This window comes from Phocoena phocoena, chromosome 7 (genome assembly GCF_963924675.1).
Source record: "Phocoena phocoena chromosome 7, mPhoPho1.1, whole genome shotgun sequence".
Classification (NCBI taxonomy): Eukaryota; Metazoa; Chordata; class Mammalia; order Artiodactyla; family Phocoenidae; genus Phocoena; species Phocoena phocoena.
The window spans coordinates 67,295,038-67,314,358 of NC_089225.1; the positions used below are offsets into that span (position 1 = coordinate 67,295,038).

General features: G+C 36.2%; 1 protein-coding gene across 1 annotated transcript in view; it reads left to right on the forward strand.

The window, feature by feature from the left end:
* Positions 1–509: 509 nt before the first annotated feature.
* The window catches only part of FSIP2 (fibrous sheath interacting protein 2), a 136,078-nt gene continuing 117,266 nt past the window's right edge, over positions 510–19,321 (forward strand). Inside the window, exons 1-7 of the mRNA XM_065880157.1 lie at positions 510–608; positions 950–1,075; positions 4,502–4,663; positions 5,347–5,436; positions 6,669–6,808; positions 7,896–8,037; positions 8,516–8,626. Coding sequence (XP_065736229.1) covers positions 510–608; positions 950–1,075; positions 4,502–4,663; positions 5,347–5,436; positions 6,669–6,808; positions 7,896–8,037; positions 8,516–8,626 — 870 coding nt within the window. The remainder of the gene's footprint in view (positions 609–949; positions 1,076–4,501; positions 4,664–5,346; positions 5,437–6,668; positions 6,809–7,895; positions 8,038–8,515; positions 8,627–19,321) is intronic.

A 19,321-nucleotide genomic window follows, 5' to 3' on the forward strand; every position in this document is an offset into this window, starting at 1 on the left:
GATGTGGTATGGTCACAGTCTGCAAGCGGGGGTGGGGGGGGCGGGGCATGTAGAAAGCCAGGCCCCTGGCCCTAGAATGGGCTGCACAGTCACTCTTTTTTGTTTGTTTTCTGCATGGAACCAAACCTTCTCGGAGGCCAGGAGATATTAGCCAGCTGGCATGCCAGCAAAGCTTTATACATTTTGATTCTGAGTTGGTTTGACTGAGGGCTGTAGGGTTCAGAGAGAAAAGATATTTCGACCTTGGCGCGCTGGGACCAGGCCCCTAGTACCGATTTCCCCAGCTCTGAGGCGCCCAAGCCTCCGGCGCAAGGGACCGGCCCTCGCGGAGGGCACTGCTGTTGCGGCGCCCGCGCATTCGGAGCCTGTGACGCCGCGAGGGTGGGCAGCTGGAACTCGGGGTACCGGCCATTCCGGCCCGGTGGGGACTGAGGGACAACGACGGGAAAGGGGTGCGAGGGGAAGCGAGAGGGGAGGACGGCAGAGGCGCAGAGGGGCCCAGGCCGGCTATGGAGTTGTACCTCAGCGCCTGCTCCAAGGCTGCCAACGTCGCCGCTACCAAGACGGCCGCCAGCGGCCTGGCCGCGGCCAGCCAGCAGTGCGGAAACGTGAGTGTCAGCGAAGACCGGTCGTCCTTGTCCTCTACCAGGCCTCAGGCCTGGTGGGCGCGGTGGTGGGGCGGTGCCGCGGACGGTCACGTGCGATCCCTGTGGACCATAACCGTCCAGCTTCTGGCGCCCTCGTGCGGCGCGGCAGGTGGCAGGGCTCTGGCTGCACTGGCCGCAACTGGCCGTGGCGCGGTGGGAGGGAGCTGGTAACACGGAAGCGGAGGTCTTTCCGGCTGTCTGGCAGGGCTGGACCCTTCTGTTCCTTAGGTTGGAGTAACAGTAGGTTGGCCTAAACTAACATACCTAAAGGAAAGACAAAACTCTCCAATTGTACCTGACAGGTCGCGCACAAAACCCACTTTCCGGGGATCGGAGCGGCTCAACTACTGGATCTGCCTCTTGGGGTGAAGCTGCCTGTGATCCCAGGAAGCAACCCTTTATACTATACCACAAAATTAAGTGAAAAGGTAAAGTGATGTTTAATTGGCTTACGTTGGTTTCTTTATCCTTTTCGACTGCTGTTAAATTCAGGCGCTAGCTACATCAGGCGAAGTGCATTGAGGGAATTTGCACTAATGTTCCGTACCTATCCTATCTTAAGCTATTGTTTAGGATGCGTACCAAGCAAATTCATCTAGTATGATTTGGACAGAATCATGGGCTAGAAAGTTTAGATTCTTAGTTCTGTCTTAATATGATTCCATAAATTAACTTTATAATAACACTTCACTTATACCTATTTATTGAGATTTAATTCACTTAGAAATATGTTTGGTCGAAAGGTGGAAGGTTATCTGTACTGGCTGGCATTTAATTATATGTTATGATTTTAACCAATAATAACTTGGACAGAATTCTCATTACAGAACACCTCTCTGTTTTGAGCTGAATTCTGTTTCACACACGAAGTGCGAAAAAAAGTAGAGTTGAAATGAATTAAAGTGTTTAGTCCTTTAACCTGACTTTAGGAAAACAAGGCTCTGTCTCCCTGAGGAGACTCCATGATTTGCCCCAGCCTCCCCATCCAGTCTTTTCTCCAGTGCACAACCTCTGCTTTTTCTAGTTGAGGTCTTTTATACCTACTCACACAGACCATGTTAATACTTCTGTGACTTTGTTCACCTTGCCTCCCAAACCTGGCATACCCTTTGCTCTTCTCCCCAACTATGAATTTGGGCCATCTTTCAAGATTCCTTCTCAACCATTACAGCCCCCCAATTAGCTTATATTTCCTTATAATTTGCATTGCCCTTGGTTTGTATAATTTTACTCAACACTATAATTTTATAATTTAAATCTTACTGGGTTATAGTGTATACTGCCCTCAAACTCTTTCATGTTTTTAGTCCTCAGTGTGACCCCCTCTCTCAAACCTCCCCATTCCTTGATTCAGTACTTAACAGTAAAGGAGGTTCAATACATTCTTTTTGAGCAGTTGCTTTGATCCGTATGGCAAAAAATTCTACAAGGAAGAATTCTGAGTTACCCCCTTACTCATCTAGTATTTATGATGTCATCAGAAATGAGTAGGGGCCCTTCATATTTGATACTTGACTAATAAACATGATTTCTTAAAGTAAATTTTGTTTATGGAAAATACATAACTTCCCTTTTTAAAAAAAGTCTCTTCTACTAGAATACAGCAAGTTAACTAAAAATATGCCAACCTCACACAATTTGACTAAGTCATATACACACAAACCAGCTTTCCTAAGCATGCTTGAAACCTATATCACTCCTTTTTATTATGTAAACTTAGCCCTGTCTTCTGTCTGCTTCCTCAAATATTGTTTGCTATATTACCATTTTCTCTGTCAAATAATAATTCACTTGTCAACTACTTTTTAAAAAGATGTTCTCTGTTCTTTATTACATTCATTTTCCCCCAGACTCTTCATTTAATCATAATTAGGCCCAATTTCCCTGAAGACTGACTTTGTACTGAAAGAAAAAGAAGGATATCAATCTCCTCAATGAAGTAGTGCTTTATATTTACACTTTTAGTTGTTTCTTTCCAATTATTTTAATTGACAACAGATGGGTTACCCTGACAATAATAAATGGGTTTGTATTGGGTTGCCCAAAAAGTTCATTCAGGTTTTTCGGTAAGATGTTACTGAAAAACCCGAACGATCTTTTTGGGCAACCCAATATGAAAGGTGTTCGTTTACAGGTCACTAGTCCAGGGCTGGTTTTGAGAAACATAGGCCATCAAAGCTAAAATTCAACATCTAAAAGAAGTTGACAGCTAAACATCAACATCTAAAAGAAACAATCCACTCCTTGACTCATGATTTTTGACTATTTCCCTTACAGGAAAGATATGAACTTTTTATCTGGTCTCACTGAATTTAAGACATTGCCTTATAGAATTCCCTTTTTTTTTTTCTTGCCTTCTCAGGGAAGCTTTGGTAATTAGGGAATTCTACTTTACAACTTAGACCGCTTGGAAGAGATTAAAGTCTGGTATTAAGCAAGTGGTCAGAAACTTACCTGGAAGCTTTTAAATGGATAAGGAACACTAGCATCCTATCAGGTTCCCCAGTCTCCCCTTTTGTCCACATAAGAAGAATCCTCATACTTACCTTGAGGGAGTTCTTTTTAGGGTCCCAACCCAAGCTCCTTAGTGTTCAGAATCTGACTGAGGTGGCTACCACCAGACAGAACACAGACTGAGCACAAATTGGTACCTCCAGACAGTTCTGGATTGATGCACAATGTGTGGGGTCATATAAATTGAATTAGATGCCTGCAGACAGGGCACGTGCTCTCAGGTTTGCCACATCTCCCACACGTTCCAACTGCCTTTCACTTGAGGCAATTCCTGCTTTGACGTCACTTTAGACTAAAATTTCTGTTGTTCTGGCCAAGAAAACCTAAAGGAAAGCACAAAGATAGGATGCAAAGACAACATTCGGATGACTTCCACACCTGCTTCCATCCTCTACTTTTTCCCTTTCAGAGGTTCTCCCATTACCCATTATCACCATCCTGCTATTGAAAAATTTTTGAAAAATGGACTAAGTACTCACATCCCCCCCAAAATTTTAAGCCCCCTCACTTTGTAATGTTTTAACTTAAAGATGAGATTAAATAATTCATCTGCTTCCTCTAAAGTAACAGATATAGCATTATGACTATTAGCTGATATTTTCCTTCTTTTATATGTTAATGACTACTTCATAAGGTTGTATTTGGTCTTTACACATATGGAGAAACCTCAATCCCTATCAATATCCTTTATAATTCGTTCTTCAATATGTTGAACTGTATAATATAGACCTTGAATTTTTTCCTGACTGTAGTGCTCAGAAATCATTGGGTTTCTTGTATTAGATAAGAACTGAAAATACAGTAACTCTTTAATTCATCATCTTTAACATCTGAGTTTTACTTCTATTTTTTGTCAGAGTTGTTTCAATGAATTTTTGTGAAAGATTTTCTGTTTTCCTTCATTTTCAGATTATTGAGATATAATCATGATAATTGATATTATCCCTTTATCCTTCTAATGCAGTGCCTTGATCTGGAAGAGGGAGGAGGAAAAGGGAGAATCTTAGTATTAGCTTTATACATTAAAAACAAATTTTATCCTATTCCCTTTCTTTTCCTTTCCTCCTCCGTTTTCTAGCTTTGGGTCAGGAGCTGATGGAGATTGGGGTGGGGGGGTGGATTAATTGAGTGAGGGTGGATTTTTAGAATAATTCAGGTCAGTGAAGAAAAGAGGTAGGGATAAGAAATTAACATTGCCCATTCCAAATTCTTCTACTGCTGGTTTTTCCCCACTTCACATTCTTCTTGCATACTTTATTTTCAGTGAACAATCTGGTATTCTAATAGGTTGATATTAAAAGTAAAATTCATTAATTGTATGTTTAAATCCATGTTTGCAGCTTTTCCGACCTTCTTATGGTTTTAACCTGACTGATCCTTATTGTCGACTTTTGGAAAACCAATATAAAAGTCTCCATGATCCACATTTAAGAGCCTACCATAAGCGTAAAGACATCTTGAGGAGATTAAAGAAAGGTGGCTACATCACCAGCAATAATAAAGTGAGTTGAAGATAATTTCTTTTAATCATTGAAAACCTCCAAGACTTGGTATAAGCTTGCTTCTGTACCTCACTGGGTGACCTGTATCACCTTTAACTTGGTCATAAAAGATACTTAATGGAAAAGTCCATAAATTATTCAGTTTTTGGATCAAAGGAAGTCAGACAGCAGTTGTTTTCTAAGTGAAACTACTTCCTCATTTACCTTTTTTCTTTGTTATATCAAAAGATGATTACCAGATAATTTGAGGATATACAAATAATTTTCCCAACTGTACCATAGTCCTCTTTCTCTGTCTCTGATGGCATGTATGCTTGTCAAGGATTATGTCCCATATACTTTTTGAAAACTTTAGACAAAATAAGAATCTAGCAAAATCAGCCTGATAGAGTCCTGATAGACTCTATTCTTATTGGGGTTGAACATTTTACGTTGGTATTTTTAATAGCTCCAATTGTATGTACTCAGTTCCTTATCATGGCATAAGTCATATTAATAAAGTAATGTTACTTGGATAGCAGTTTCCTATTGTTTAACAATTTTAGAGAGGTATTACTTACAAAATTGTTAGCAATTTATTACTCGATATCAAAATGTTATTTTTGCTCTGGAAAGTAATTGCTTTGATTTTAAAATATTTGTATTTATATATTTTTGTTGTTGTTTTGTGTGTTTTTTTTTAGATTGTATGTACCTTGAGGGAATTGAATAAGTACAGGCAATATCTTACCAGTTTAAAATTAGACTTTGAAAGAAACTATATAAGAGAACAAGTAAGTTAAATACTTAAATTTGTTTTTTTTACATAGAGTTTGGAGGAAAGGTTTGTATACAAAGTATTTTCTTATAATATTTTACTTTGAATTTTGATAATTTTTCCAAGTAAAAATTTAGAGCAGTAGTAAATAATATTTTGAGGTTCCTATTTTGTGCCAAGAGAAGGAAAGGGACCAAGTCATCTATTAATATGCCAGTGGTTGCTGACAAAATTTAGTAATTAAATTGCTACTCAGATGTGTCCCTTCTACGTGAGCTGGGACCAATGGGAAGAGTCCATTGTAGTAGCAAGATTCTTAAGCTGGAAACCAAAACAGCTTAAGTAACAGTATGAATAGTTATAATATCCTAAGGGTGACTCAAAGAACATGTACACTGTATGTTTGTACCCACACACATGTAGCTGTGTTCATACAGTAAAAAATGTCCTTAAAGGTGAACTGGAATGATTGGTATAGAGTGAGTGGGTAAAGTTAGTGACTTCCTTTCACATTTTCACTCAAAGTTCATGTGAGAGTGTGTGCACATGTGTGCCTGCATGAGTGAATTCAGGCGTTAGAGTCAAGAGAGTTGGGTAAAAATGAGAAAGGTGCTCATATATGTACTTTTACAAGTTTATGTTCTAAGGTCAAGAGTTGTATAGAAATGAGGACGACTCCCCAGTACTTTTAAGTGTTCTATATTTCCCCCCATTTCCTCCTCTGTGCCTACAGTTTCTCCTCCGCTTCTTCCATTTTTTAAAATTTCTTCAGAATGGGTAGAAAAATAAGCTGAAATATTTATCTTTTATTTTCAGAGAGAGAAATTTTTACTTTGGTTCAGTTGTCCATGTCTGCAGTGGATTCAAAATAGATTTAAATGCAGTTAGGGACTTCCCTGGCAGTCCAGTGGTTAAGACTTCACCTTCCAATGCAGGGGGTGTGGGTTCAATCCCTGGTCTGGGAGCTAGGATCCCACATGCCTCAGGGCCAAAAAGCTAAAAACATAAAACAAAAACAATATTGTAACAAATTCAGTAAAGACTTTAAAAATGGTCCACATCAAAAAAATCTTTAAAAAAAAAAGATTTAAATACAGTTAAACAATATTAGTTATTTACAAAGTATGGGAATTTTACTAAACGCTAAATATGAAAAGACATATCAAACGACAGTTTCCTGGGAAATGTTTAAAAAAATTTATATATACACACATATACATATATATGATACACACTTTTTCTTAATAGAAAATACTTGCAAAACAAGTAAGTAAACTACAGGAAGAGAATCAAATACCTGGACGTTCTGATGTTGCACAGTTCCAAAATTGGTTGTTACAGGAGGGCACCCCATCTATTAAGGACCAGGAACGATTAATAAGGCACAGGTGAGATTGAAGTTAATGCATATTTTATGTATATAATGTGGACCCAAATAAGTTGGAAAATACTACAAATAATTGAAGGTAGGAAATTTTTTAAAGTACTGGATGCTATTTAACTCCACTCTTTCAGTATGGAGAGGAAGGGAGATCAAGAAGTACAGGAATTGGAAACTTGGGTGCCAAGGCTAAAGATGAGTTTCTACTAGAGAAGATAGAGTTTCTGGGAGTTCAAGAGGTAATCCAAGCTGATAACTGAAGAATTAATCAAATCCAAAATCCTTCCTATAGTAGGAGATGGTGGGAAAGTATCTTTAGCACATGCCTCTAATAATAATTTTTTATGGGTCTTCTTTAAGCTCTGACAGCATTAAGTTTGAGGAAATTAATGCACAGTCAATAAAGGAGTTTGGTATAACTTTAATACTAATATAAACATGCATTATCTCAAAAAACAAAACCTGCAAGCTCTTTAGATATTATCTACTTACATTCAATCATTACCTTTCCATGGTCAAGACCATTTCTTACTATAGTTCTTTCCTCCTCCTCCATTAAGGTGAGAAATTAAGCTGCATTACCTGATTTTATGTTCCATGGTAGTTCCATAATACAGATTGGCATACCAGAGACCCAGACTATAGATGGAAGATTTGTTCAAGGCCTTATAAATTACAAGGGGGCTCAAGACACATCTTTCTAAGGAAATTCAAATCTGAATTTTTCCAGATTTGAAGTCAGTGTTTCAGTTATTTCAGTCTTCTTTGCAAACTCATATTCCTAAGCCTATTGTGAATATGTACTGTACAAAATGTTTTTAATCAGTCTGCTCCACATTTTATCATTGTCTTGGCCATAACAACAGATACTTATATATATAGTAGGGAGATCTGTATAATGAATAAAATATGGTGAGTTCATGGGTCAGGCTGGCTTAAAGTCCATGAACAGAGCTGATAGAAAAACAGTAAAATTCCTGTAGCTCAAGAAATAAAAAGCAAGAAAGGAGGTAGTTTGGGAATATCAAAGCAGATGATCCCATAATAAGGAAAACTCCCAATTCACCTTCACTTACATTTGCATTTTTACTTAGATATTTGGATATGATAAGTAGGGAATTAGAACATCTTGAGCACACAGCAGAAGAGCAACGCCTAATACGGATGGATAGAGAAGAAAGACAACAGCGAGAACACACAAGAAGAAAACTTAGTCTTCGTAGGAAAATTGAAGAGGTGAGACACAACAAATTTAAAATATTGAGAGAAAAATTGTGTACAGTTATTTCATTTGTAAATAATTTGAGCTGTCCATCATACTTCTTGAAGTCATTTCAAGTCGAAGCATTTTACCCACATTGATCTTTGTTCACAGCTATGATATGCATGTTGTTACATAAAATGAGGATGACACCACAAACTACATATATGAGCTAATATCTGCTCTTAAAGTGATGATGGTGAAAGTTACTAGATACTGTTTAACTCTCCTATAGCCCTCAGTGTGGAGAGGCAAAAATTTTTAATTTAGCTTTAGTTAAAAATAACCATCTCTGCATTCCTAATAGGAGTACAGTGAAGGAAGCGCATTCTAAAGCCAATGTATGACTTCAGTTACGCTTGACCTGATTTCTGTTAGGCTCTTGACTTGTTCTAACTTGCTTGTTGGTTTATTGTGAATACATACTGAATACAGTAACATCGTGCTCTTTAGGAATGGAAGACAAAAGAGATGTTACTTCTAACAAGGATCGGAGAAGATGTTAAAAGAGAAGCTAGGATAGAGGAACAACGGCGTAAAAACAGAGAAGAGAGTGACAGGAAGGTAGAGTGAGCTTTAACCTCTAATTGGGGCTGTTTGAGGACAAACTTTTGATAGTTTTGATTTTTGAATGTAGTTCACTTTGTGAGACGATAGAATGTTACCCCAAATGATTTGTATTACACAGAACTGAAAGTTATAAAAATTTTTGCTATATTTTGGTCATATTGCAACTATAATATAAAAAGTACTTCTCTGTTTTTTGATATAACTACTTTTGACTTTATCTCACACCATAAACTACACTTGTAATTCCTATAGAAAACAATGACATAACTGATTGTTTTTCTTAGAATCAGAATTTCTTGGAGAAAGTTCTCAATTTTTCCCCACCAGTTAATTTTTTTAGAGTAACTGTTTTGAACCTTAAATAATATGTAATATTTTATGATTCAGAGTATAAATCAGTATAAAGAGAAAGAAAATTCATTTGTAATCCCAGCACCACCCTATTTATTGGTATACATACACACACAACTACATACACATACATTGCATAATATTTCTATGAATATTTATATATTGCAATAAATACATGTTATTGTTCCTTATAGGCTGTTTTGTAGACTGCTTTTTTATTTAACAAAATAACATTGACAACTCTTCATGTCAATAAGTATTAACCTAAAATAATCTAATCTAAATGATTATTTTAGGTAGTATGTTGTTGAGAAACCTATATTGTAAGTGTAAGATTTACATAATTTGGTTATACTGCTATCTACTGCTATATAATTTTTTAAATATTGGAAATTGAAATATGTTGGTAATCTTTTATTCTACCCTTCATACATGTACCTTTAAGTATTATCAGGGACTCATTACCCGTAATATGGCAAGCTCAGCTTATTCTAATTTACTATAATTATTATTTTCTAGTATTTAATTTTTCACCACTTTTTTATTGGAGTATAGTTGATTTACAACATTGTTAGTTTTCAGGTGTACAGCAAAGTGATTCAGTTACACATGTACATATATTCATTCTTTTTTAGATTCTTTTCTCATATAGGTTATCACAGAATATTGAGTAGAGTACCCTGTGCTATACAGTAGGTCCCTGTTGGTTATCTATCCTATATATAGTAGTGTGTGTGTATTCATCCCAAGCTTCTAATTTATCCCTTCCCCCACCACGTTTCCCCTTTAGTTACCCATAAGTTTGTTTTCGATATCTGTAGGTCTGTTTCTGTTTTGTAAATAAGTTCATTTGTTTCTTATTTTTTTAAATTAGATTCCACGTATGAGTTATATCTCATGATATTTGTCTTTCTCTTTCTGACTTCACTTAGTATGATAATCTCTAGGCCCATCCATGTTGCTGCAAATGGCATTATTTCATTTTTTATGGCAGAGTAATATTCTATTGTATATATGTACCACATCTTCTTTATCCATTCCTCTGTCGATGGATGTTTAGGTTGCTTCCCTGTTTTGTCTACTGTAAATAGTGCTGCAGTGCACACTGGGGTGCATGTATTCTTTTAGATTATAGTTTTCTCTGGATATGTGGCCAGGAGGGCGATTGCTGGATCATATTGGATTGCTGGATCAAAAATAGAATCATAGTTCTATTTTTAGTTTTTTAAGGAACCTCCATACTGTTCTCCATAGTGGTTGTACCAGTTTACATTCCCACCAACAGTGTAGGAGGGTTCCCTTTTCTCCAAACCCTCTCCAGCATTTATTGTTTGTAGACTTTTTGTTGGCCATTCTGACCAGTGTGAAGTCATATCTCATTGTAGTTTTGATTTGCATTTCTCTGATAATTAGTGATGTTGAGCATCTTTTCATGTGCTTTTTGGCCATATGTATGTCTTCTTTGGAGAAATGTCTATTTAGATCTTCTGCCTATTTTTTGATTGGGTTGTTTCTTTGTTTTGACATAGAACTGAATGAACTGTTTGTATATTTTGGAGGTTAATCCCTTGTCAGTCACTTCATCTGCAAATATTTTCTCCCATTATGAGGTTTGTCTATTCATTTTATTTATGGTTTCCTTTGCTGTGCAGAAGCGTTTAATTAGGTACCATTTGTTTATTTTTGTTTTTATTTTCATTATTCTAGGAGGTGGATCAAAAAGATATTGCTGCAATTTATGTCAAAAAGTGTTCTGCCTATGATTTCCCCTAAGAGTTTTATAATGTACGAACTTACATTTAGGTCTTTGATACATTTTGAGTTTATTTTTGTGTACCATGTTAGAGAGTGTTCTAATTTCACTCTTTTACGTGTAGCAACAACGTGCCCTAGGTTTCCTCTTAATTTTTGCATGATTACATTTGCTTTTCAAGAAGTCTTGGCCAATTTTAGTGACATCTGGTGCAGTGGATCAAATTATGGCACTGGGAGTGTCCATTAAACATGACCACTGATGGTAGGCATGGTAACACCACAGGCTACCTGAGGCATCTTAATGGCAGAGCTATTTGAATTATTGATATTTCCAATGCAGCTATTCTAAATTGCCTTTTTTGAATCATGTTTTAATATGAGAGGTTTTCAATTCATTTGTATATTTTTCTTAATATATTTTTTTTTTGCTTTAATATTTGATATCTATTTTTACTCCAATTTATGTTCTTAAGTTACAGGGTTGTCAAAAACTTTAAAGAGATCTGTCTTAGCTTCTTTGTCAAAAATCATTTGTATTAGTCTAAATTTACTCCTTTTCTGCTCTTTGCCCTCTTTGTATATTATATTGCTTTGATTATTATACCTTTAATAGTTGTTTAAATCAGTAATGTTAGCCTTCCAAGTTTGTTTTTCTATTTTGAAGTTGTTTTAGTTAATCTAAGCCCTTTACATTTCTGTATAAATTTTAAAATCATCTTGTCAATTTCTGCCAAGAAATTTTGCTGAGATTTTGATTGGAATTGTATTGACTCTGTAGGTCAGTTTGGGCAGAATTGATCTTTTGATAATACTGGGTCTTCCAACTCATGAACCAAATACCTCTCTCCATTTATTCAGATTTTTCTTAATTCTTCTTCTTGTGTACTCATGTAATTTGAAGTATACAGCTCTTACACATCTTTTGCTAGATTCATCCCTATGTATTTCATGATTTATGCTATTGTAATTTGTATTTTTAATTTCAAATTCCAATTGAGGTTAGGATATAGAAAAACAATTTTTAATATTCATTTCGTATCTTGTATTGATAAAAGCACTTTTTAGTTCTAGTTGTTTTATTCTATGTACCAATCGATATTCTACATGAATAATCATGTTGCTAGAAATAAAAGTAGTTTAACTTCTCACTGAACATGGATGTCTTCTTATTTTCTTTTCTTGCCTGACTGCACTGACTAGAACCTCCAGTATTATGTAGAATAGAAGCAATTATAATGGATATTATTATCAAATTTTTTTTGTCCTATCTTGCCTCTCTACAGACATAATAGGCTGCTTGACACTGTACCAGGCTTCACTGATATGTTTTTCATTTTGTAATTTTTAAATTGAAATATAGTCAGTGTACAATATTATGTTAGTTTAAGGTGTATTACATAATGATTTGACATTTGCATACATTATAAAATGATCACCACAATAAGTCTAGTAATCCTCTATCCTTATACAAAGTTATTATGATATTATTGACCATATTCCCTATGCTATATATTTTGTCCTTGTGATTCATTTATTATATAACTTGAGGTTTGCACCTCTTAATCCCCTACATCTATTTCACCCACTTTCCACCCCCTCCCTTCTGGAAACCACCTGTTTCTTCTCTGTATCTGAATCTGTTTTATTTTGTTGTTGTTGTTGGTTTTATTTTTTAGATGCTACACATGATATGCAGTATTTGTCTTACTCTGACTTATTTCACTTAGCTATAATATCCTCTAGTTCATCCACATTGTCACAAATGGCAAGATTTCATTTTTAATGGCTGAGTAATATTCCATTGTGTGTGTGACCACATCTTCTTTATCCATTTGGCTATGGATGGACACTTAGGTTGCTTCCATATCTTGGCTACCGTTAATAATGCTGCAGTGAACACTGGGGTGCAGGTATCTTTTGTATTAGTGTTTGTATTTCCTTTGGTTAAATACCCAGAAGTGAAATTCCTGGGTCATATGGTAGCTCTATTTTTAATTTTTTGAGGAGTTTCCATACTGTTTTCCATAGTGGCTGCTACCATCTAATAATTTACAATCCTATCAACAGTGCCTTGAGGGTTGCCTTTTCTCCACATCCTCACCATTTGTTATTAGTTGTCTTTTTAATGATAGCTGTTCTGGCAGGGGTGAGGTGGTAACTCATTGTGATTTTGATTTGCATTTCCCTGAAGATTAGTCATGTTGAGCAAGTCCTCTGACCATTTTTAAGTTGGCTTGTTTTTTTTTTTTTTGATGAGTCATAAGATTCCATTGTGTATTTTGGATATTAACCATTTATTGGGTGTATTGTTTGCAAATATCTTCTCCTATTCAGTAAGCTGCCTTTTGTTTTGCCAATAGTCTACATGTCCGAAAACGTTTTAGTTTGTTGGAATCCCATTTGTTTATTTTTGCTTTTGTTTTTCTTGCCTGAGGAGACAGATCAAAGTAATAATAATAATGCTAACATCGATGTCAAAGAGCATACTACCTGTTTTATCCTAGGAGTTTATTGGTTTGGGGTCTTACATTTAAGTCTTTAATCCAATTTTGAATTTGTTTTTGTATATGGTATGAGAAAGTAAATTAGTTTGATCCTTTCCCTGTAGCTGTCCAGTTTTCCCAGCATCATTAATTGAAGAAGCTGTCTTTTCCCTGTTGTATATTAATGCCTCCTTTATTGTAGATTAATTGACCATGTATGTGTGGGTTTATTTCTGGGCTCTCTTCTGTTCCAGTGATATATGTGTCTGCTTTGGTGCCAGCTCCATACTGCTTTGAACTGTAGCTCTGTAGTAAACTTTGAAATCAGGGACCATGATTTTGGTCATCTTTCTCAAGATTGTTTCGGTTCTTCAGGGTCTTTTCTGTTTTCATACCAATTTTAGAATTATTTGTTCTAGTTCTAAAAAATGCCATTGGTTAGGGTTAGGGATTACATTGAATCTGTATATTGCCTTGGGTAATATGGTCATTTTAATAATATTAATTCTTCCAATTCATGAGCACAGTATATCTTCCCATTTGTCTTCAGTTTATTTCATTAATGTCTTATAGTTTTCAAGTATTAAGTCTCTTACCTCCTTTGTTAGAGTTATTCTTAGGTATTGTATTCTTTTTGATGCAACTGTAAATGTGATTCTTAATTTCTCTTTCTGATAGCTCATTGTTAGTGTGTAGAAACAGGACAGATTTCTGTATATTAATTTTGTATCCTGCAACTTTACTGAATTCATTTACTAGTTCTAATAACTTTGGGGGGCATCTCTAGGATTTTCTATATATAGTATCATGCCATCTGCAAACAGACAGTTTTACATCTTCCTTTTCAATTTGGATGCATTTTATTACTTTTCTTGTCTGATTGCCATGGCTAGGACTTCCAATACTATATTCAAGGAAAGTGGTGAGATGGGGCATCCTTGTCTTATTCCTGATCATAGAGGAAATGCTTTCAGTTTTTCACCATTGAGTGTGATGTTGACTGTAGGTTTGTCACAAGGGGTCTTTATTATGTTGAGGTCCGCTTCCTCTGTACCCGCTTTGTGGAGGGTTTTTGTTTTTATCATAACTGGATGTTGAATTTTGTCAAAACTTTATTCTGCATCTGTGGAGAAAGTCATATGATTTTTCTTCAGACTGTTAATGTGGTATATCACATAGATTGATTTGCAGATATTGAACCATTCTTATATCCCTGTGATAAATCCCACATGATTGTGGTGTGTGATCCTTATAATGTATTGTCAATTTCTGACTTCTAATATTTTGTTGAGGATTTTTACATCTTAGGTTCACCAGTGATAATGCCTGTAATTTCCCTTTTTTGTTGTGTCTTTGTCTTGTTTCAGTATCAGGGTGATGCTGGTCTCCTAGAATGAGTTTAGAAGACCCTTCCTTCCTCTTTGATATTTTGGAATAGTTTGAGAAGAATAGGTGTTAACTCATCTTTAAATATTGGTAGAATTCACCAGTGAAGCCCTTAGGTCCTGCCGGTTAAACTTCATTACTGGTAATTGATTTGTTCATATTTTCCTCCCAATTCAGTCTTGGGGGATTGTACATTTCTGGGAATGTATATTTCTTCTAGGCTGTATATTTTATTGGCATATAATTGTTCGTAATAATCTCTTATCCTTTGTATTTCTGTGATGTTGGTTGTAACTTCTTCTTTTTCATTTCTGATTTATTTATTTGGGCCCTCTCTTTCTTGATGAGTCTAGCTAAAGGTTTATCAATTCTGTTTATCTTTTCAAAGAACCAGCTCTTAGTTTCATTGATATTTTCCACCTTTTTATTTTTAGTCTTTATTCCATTTATTCTGCTCTGATCATTATGACTTCTTTCCTTCTACTAACTGAGTTTTGTATGTTCTTCTCTTTCTAATTCTGTTAGGTGTGGGTTAGGTTCTTTATTTGAGAATTTTCTTGTTTCCTGAGGTAAGCTTGTATTGTTATAAACTTCCTTCTTAGAACTGCTTTTGCTGTGTCCCATAGATTTTGGATCATTGTGTTTCTATTTTCTTTTGTTTCCAGGTATGTTTAGTTTGATTTCTTCAGTGACCCATTGGTTGGTTAGTAGCATGTTGTCTAGCCTCTACGTATTTGTGATTTTTGCAGGTTTCTTCTTGTGGTGATTTCATTGTGGTCAGAAAAGATGCTTGATATGATTTCAATCTTCTTAAACTTATTTAGATTTGTTTTGTGGCATAACATGTGATTGATCTATGCTGGAGAATGTCCCACATGTACTTGAAAAGAATGTGTATTCTGCTGCTTTTTGATGGAATGTTATATGTATATATGAAATCCATTGGGTCTAATGTGTTATTTAAGGCTAGTGTTTCCTTATTGATTTTCTGTCTGGATGATCTATCTATTGATGTAAGTGGAGTGTTATTGTCCCCTACTATTATTGTGTTACTGTCAATTTCTCCCTTTATGTTTGTTAGCATTTACTTTGTGTATTTAGGTGCTTCTATGTTGGATACATAGATATTTACAATTGTTATATCTTCCTGGATCAATCCTTTTATCATTATGTAATATCCTTCCTTGTTTCTTGTCGCAGTCTTTGTTTTAAAGTCTATTTTGTCTGATAAAAGTACTGCTACCCCAGATTTTGTATGGAGTACATTTTTCATCCCCTTAACTTTCAGTTTGTGTGTCTTTAGATCTGAAGTGAGTCACTTGTAAGCAGCATATATATGGGTCTTGTTTTTGTATTCATTCAGCCACTCTGTCATTTGATTGGAACATTTAGTCCATTTACATTTAAAGCAGTTATTGATAGGTATGTACTTAATGCCATTTTGTTCATTGATTTGTGGTTGTTTTGTCCTTTAATCTTTTGCTCTCTTCCATTGTGACTTGATGAGTATCTTTAACATTATGCTTGGATTTTTTCCTCTTTTTTGTGTGTTTTATTATATATTTTTGGTTTGTGGTTACTGGGAGGTTCTTGTGTAAAAACCCATATATATATATGATTATTTTAGTTGATTATCTCTTAGATTCAAATGTATTCTAGCAACCCTACATTTTTACTCTCCCCTCCACTTTTAATGTTTTGATATATTTTACATCTTTTTGTTTTATGTATCCCTTAACTACTTACAGTGGATATAGATGATTTTACTACTTTTGTCTTTTAACTTTCCTACTAACTTTATAAGTGGTTGATCCACTGCCTTTATTGTATGCTTGCCTTTACCAATGAGATTTTTCCTTTTGTGTTTTTCATATTTCTAGTTGTGCTATTTTCTGCTTAGAGAAGTCCCTTTCACATTTCTTGTAAAGCCAGTTTAGTAGTGCTGAACTCTTAGCTTTTGCTTATCTACAAAACTTAAGAGCTGTCCTTCAAATGTGAATGATAGCCTTGCCAGGTATTCTTGGTTATAGTTTTCCCTTTCACACTTTGAATATATTGTGCCACTCTTTTCTGGTCTGCAAAATTTCTGCTGAAAAGTTAGCTCAGAGTCTTATGTGAGTCACCTTGTACATAACTAGTTGCTTTTCTCCTGCTGCTTTTACGATTCTTTAATTTTTGCCATTTTAATTATAATGTGTCTTGGTGTGGATCTCTTTGGGTTGATCTTGATTGGGTTTCTTTGTGCTTCCTGGACCTGAATGTCTATTTTCTCTCCCAGGTTAGACAAGTTTTCATCTATTTCTTCAAATAAGTTATCAGTGCCTTTCCCTCTCTCTTCTCCCTCTGGGACCACTGTAATGCAAATGATAGTGTGGTTGATGTCCAGAGATGTCTTAAACTCTCCTTATTTTGTTGAACTCTTTTTTCTGTTCAGCTTGGGTGATTACAACTACTCTGTCTTCCGGTTCACCAATCTGTTCCTCTGTATCAGCTAATCTGTTGATTCCTTCTAGTGTATTTTTTATTTTAGTTATTGTATTATTCAGTCTGTTTGATTCTTCTTTATGTTTTCTAACTCTTGTTGAACTTCTCACTGTTCATCCATCTTCTTCTGTGTTCCTTGAGTGTGTTTATGACCATTACCTTGAACTCAATTTTATCAGGTAGATTGTTTATCTCCACTTTATTTAGTTCTTTTTCTGAAGTTTTGTTTTTGTTTGGAACATATTGCTCTCTCTCCTCACTTTGCCTAATTCTTTGTGTTTATTTCTGTGTATTAGATAGATAAGTTACATTTCCCAATCTTGAAGAAGTGTCCTTATATAAGTACCATTCTATGACGCCCAGCAGCACACTCCCCTCTGGTCATGAGAGCTCTATGCTCTAGGAGTGTCCCCTATGGGGGCTGCATGGGCTCTTCTCTTCTGCAGTTGCAGGGCTGACTACTTTGGTGCACCGGTAGGAAGGGCTGGCCCCTGGTCTGGTTGGCTGCCTGCCCACTGATGGACATAGCTGGGTCCTGGTGCAGCTGGTTACAAGGCCCAGGGAGTCCCATGTCTCATGCCAGCCAACTGGTGGGCAAAGCATGTCCTGGTGAGGCTGGCTATGGGGCCTGTGGTGGCTGGGTTAGGAACTAGTCACCTGTTAGGAGATGGTGGGTCACAGTGAGGCTGGTTGTATGGCCCAGGTGGATCCCAGGACTGGTGCCAGCTCCCTGGTGAGAAGATCATCCCCCAGTGCTAATAAGCTAGAGGGAGGATTCCAAAATGGCACTTGCCAGCTCTGGTGTCTTCATAGTAGAACAAGTCTCCCCAAATGGCTACCACCAGCATCTCCATCCCCAAAGGGAATGCCAACTGCCTCCTATCTCTCCAGGAGTCTCTCCAAGATGAACAAGTTGGTCTGACCCAGGCTTCTTTCAACTTACTGCCTCTGTACTGGGACTTAGAACATGTGAGATTTACATGTGCCCTTTAAGAACAGAGTCACTATTTCCTACAGCCCTCTGGTTCTCCCATACACAAGCCCTGCTGACCTTCAAAACCAGATGTTCTTGAGGTTCGTCTTCTTGGTGCAGGACCCCCTGGCTGGGGAGCCTGATGTTGAGCTTGGACCTCTTTCTCCTTGGGAAGAACCTCTGCAATTGTGATTATCCTCTTGTGGGTCACCTACCCCAAGGTGTGGCTCTTGACTATACCTCACCTCTTCCTCTCCTACCCATCTCATTGTGGTTACTTCTTTATAGCTTTAGTTGTGGAAAATCTTTTCTGCTAGTCTTCATGTCATTCTCACAGTTGCCCTGCAGATAGTTTTAATTTCGGTGTGCCCATGGAAGGAGGTGAGCTCAGGGTCTTCCTACTCTGCCATCTTGGCCACAGCCTCTCATTTTGTAATTTTCTTTTTCTCTCAGTGTTTCTTTTTAGATGGTTTCTTTTTCTGAACATGTATTAATTAATCTCTTTCCCTGCAATATCTACTCTGCCATTAATGCATCCATTGCATTACTCATCTCACACATTAAAAAAAAATTGATTTGGGCCCTTTTTATATCTTCTGTGTCTCTTGTTTACCTTGTAAATATATGGAGTGTAGTTATGTTATCTGTTTTTTTTTAATTCAAGTATAGTTAATTTACAAGTCGTGTTAGGTTCAAGTGTGCAACAGTGATTCAGTTGTACATATATAAGTATATCTAGATAGATGCCTTTTCTGATTCTTTTCCGTTATAGGTTATTACAAGATACTGCATATAGTTCCCTGTGCTATAGATCAAGTCCTTGTTGTTTACCTATTTTATATATAATAGTGTGTATATGTTAATCCCAAACTCCTAATTTATCTCTCCACCCACTCCCTGCTATCCCCTTTGGTAACCATAAGTTTGTTTTCTATGTCTGTTGAGTCTATTGCTACTTTGTAAATAAGTTCATTTGTATCATTTTTTTAGATTCCACATATAAGTGATATGATATTTGTCTTTCTCTGACTTACTTCACTTATGTGATGATCTCTAGGTCCATCCATGTTGCTGCAAATGGCATTATGTAATTCTTTTTTATGGCTGAGTAATATTCCATTGTATGTGTGTGTATATATATATATATATATATGTATATATATATGTATGTATGTATATATATATATACCACATCTTGTTTATCCATTCCTATGTTGATGGACATTTAGGTTGCTTCCATGTCCTGACTGTTGTAAA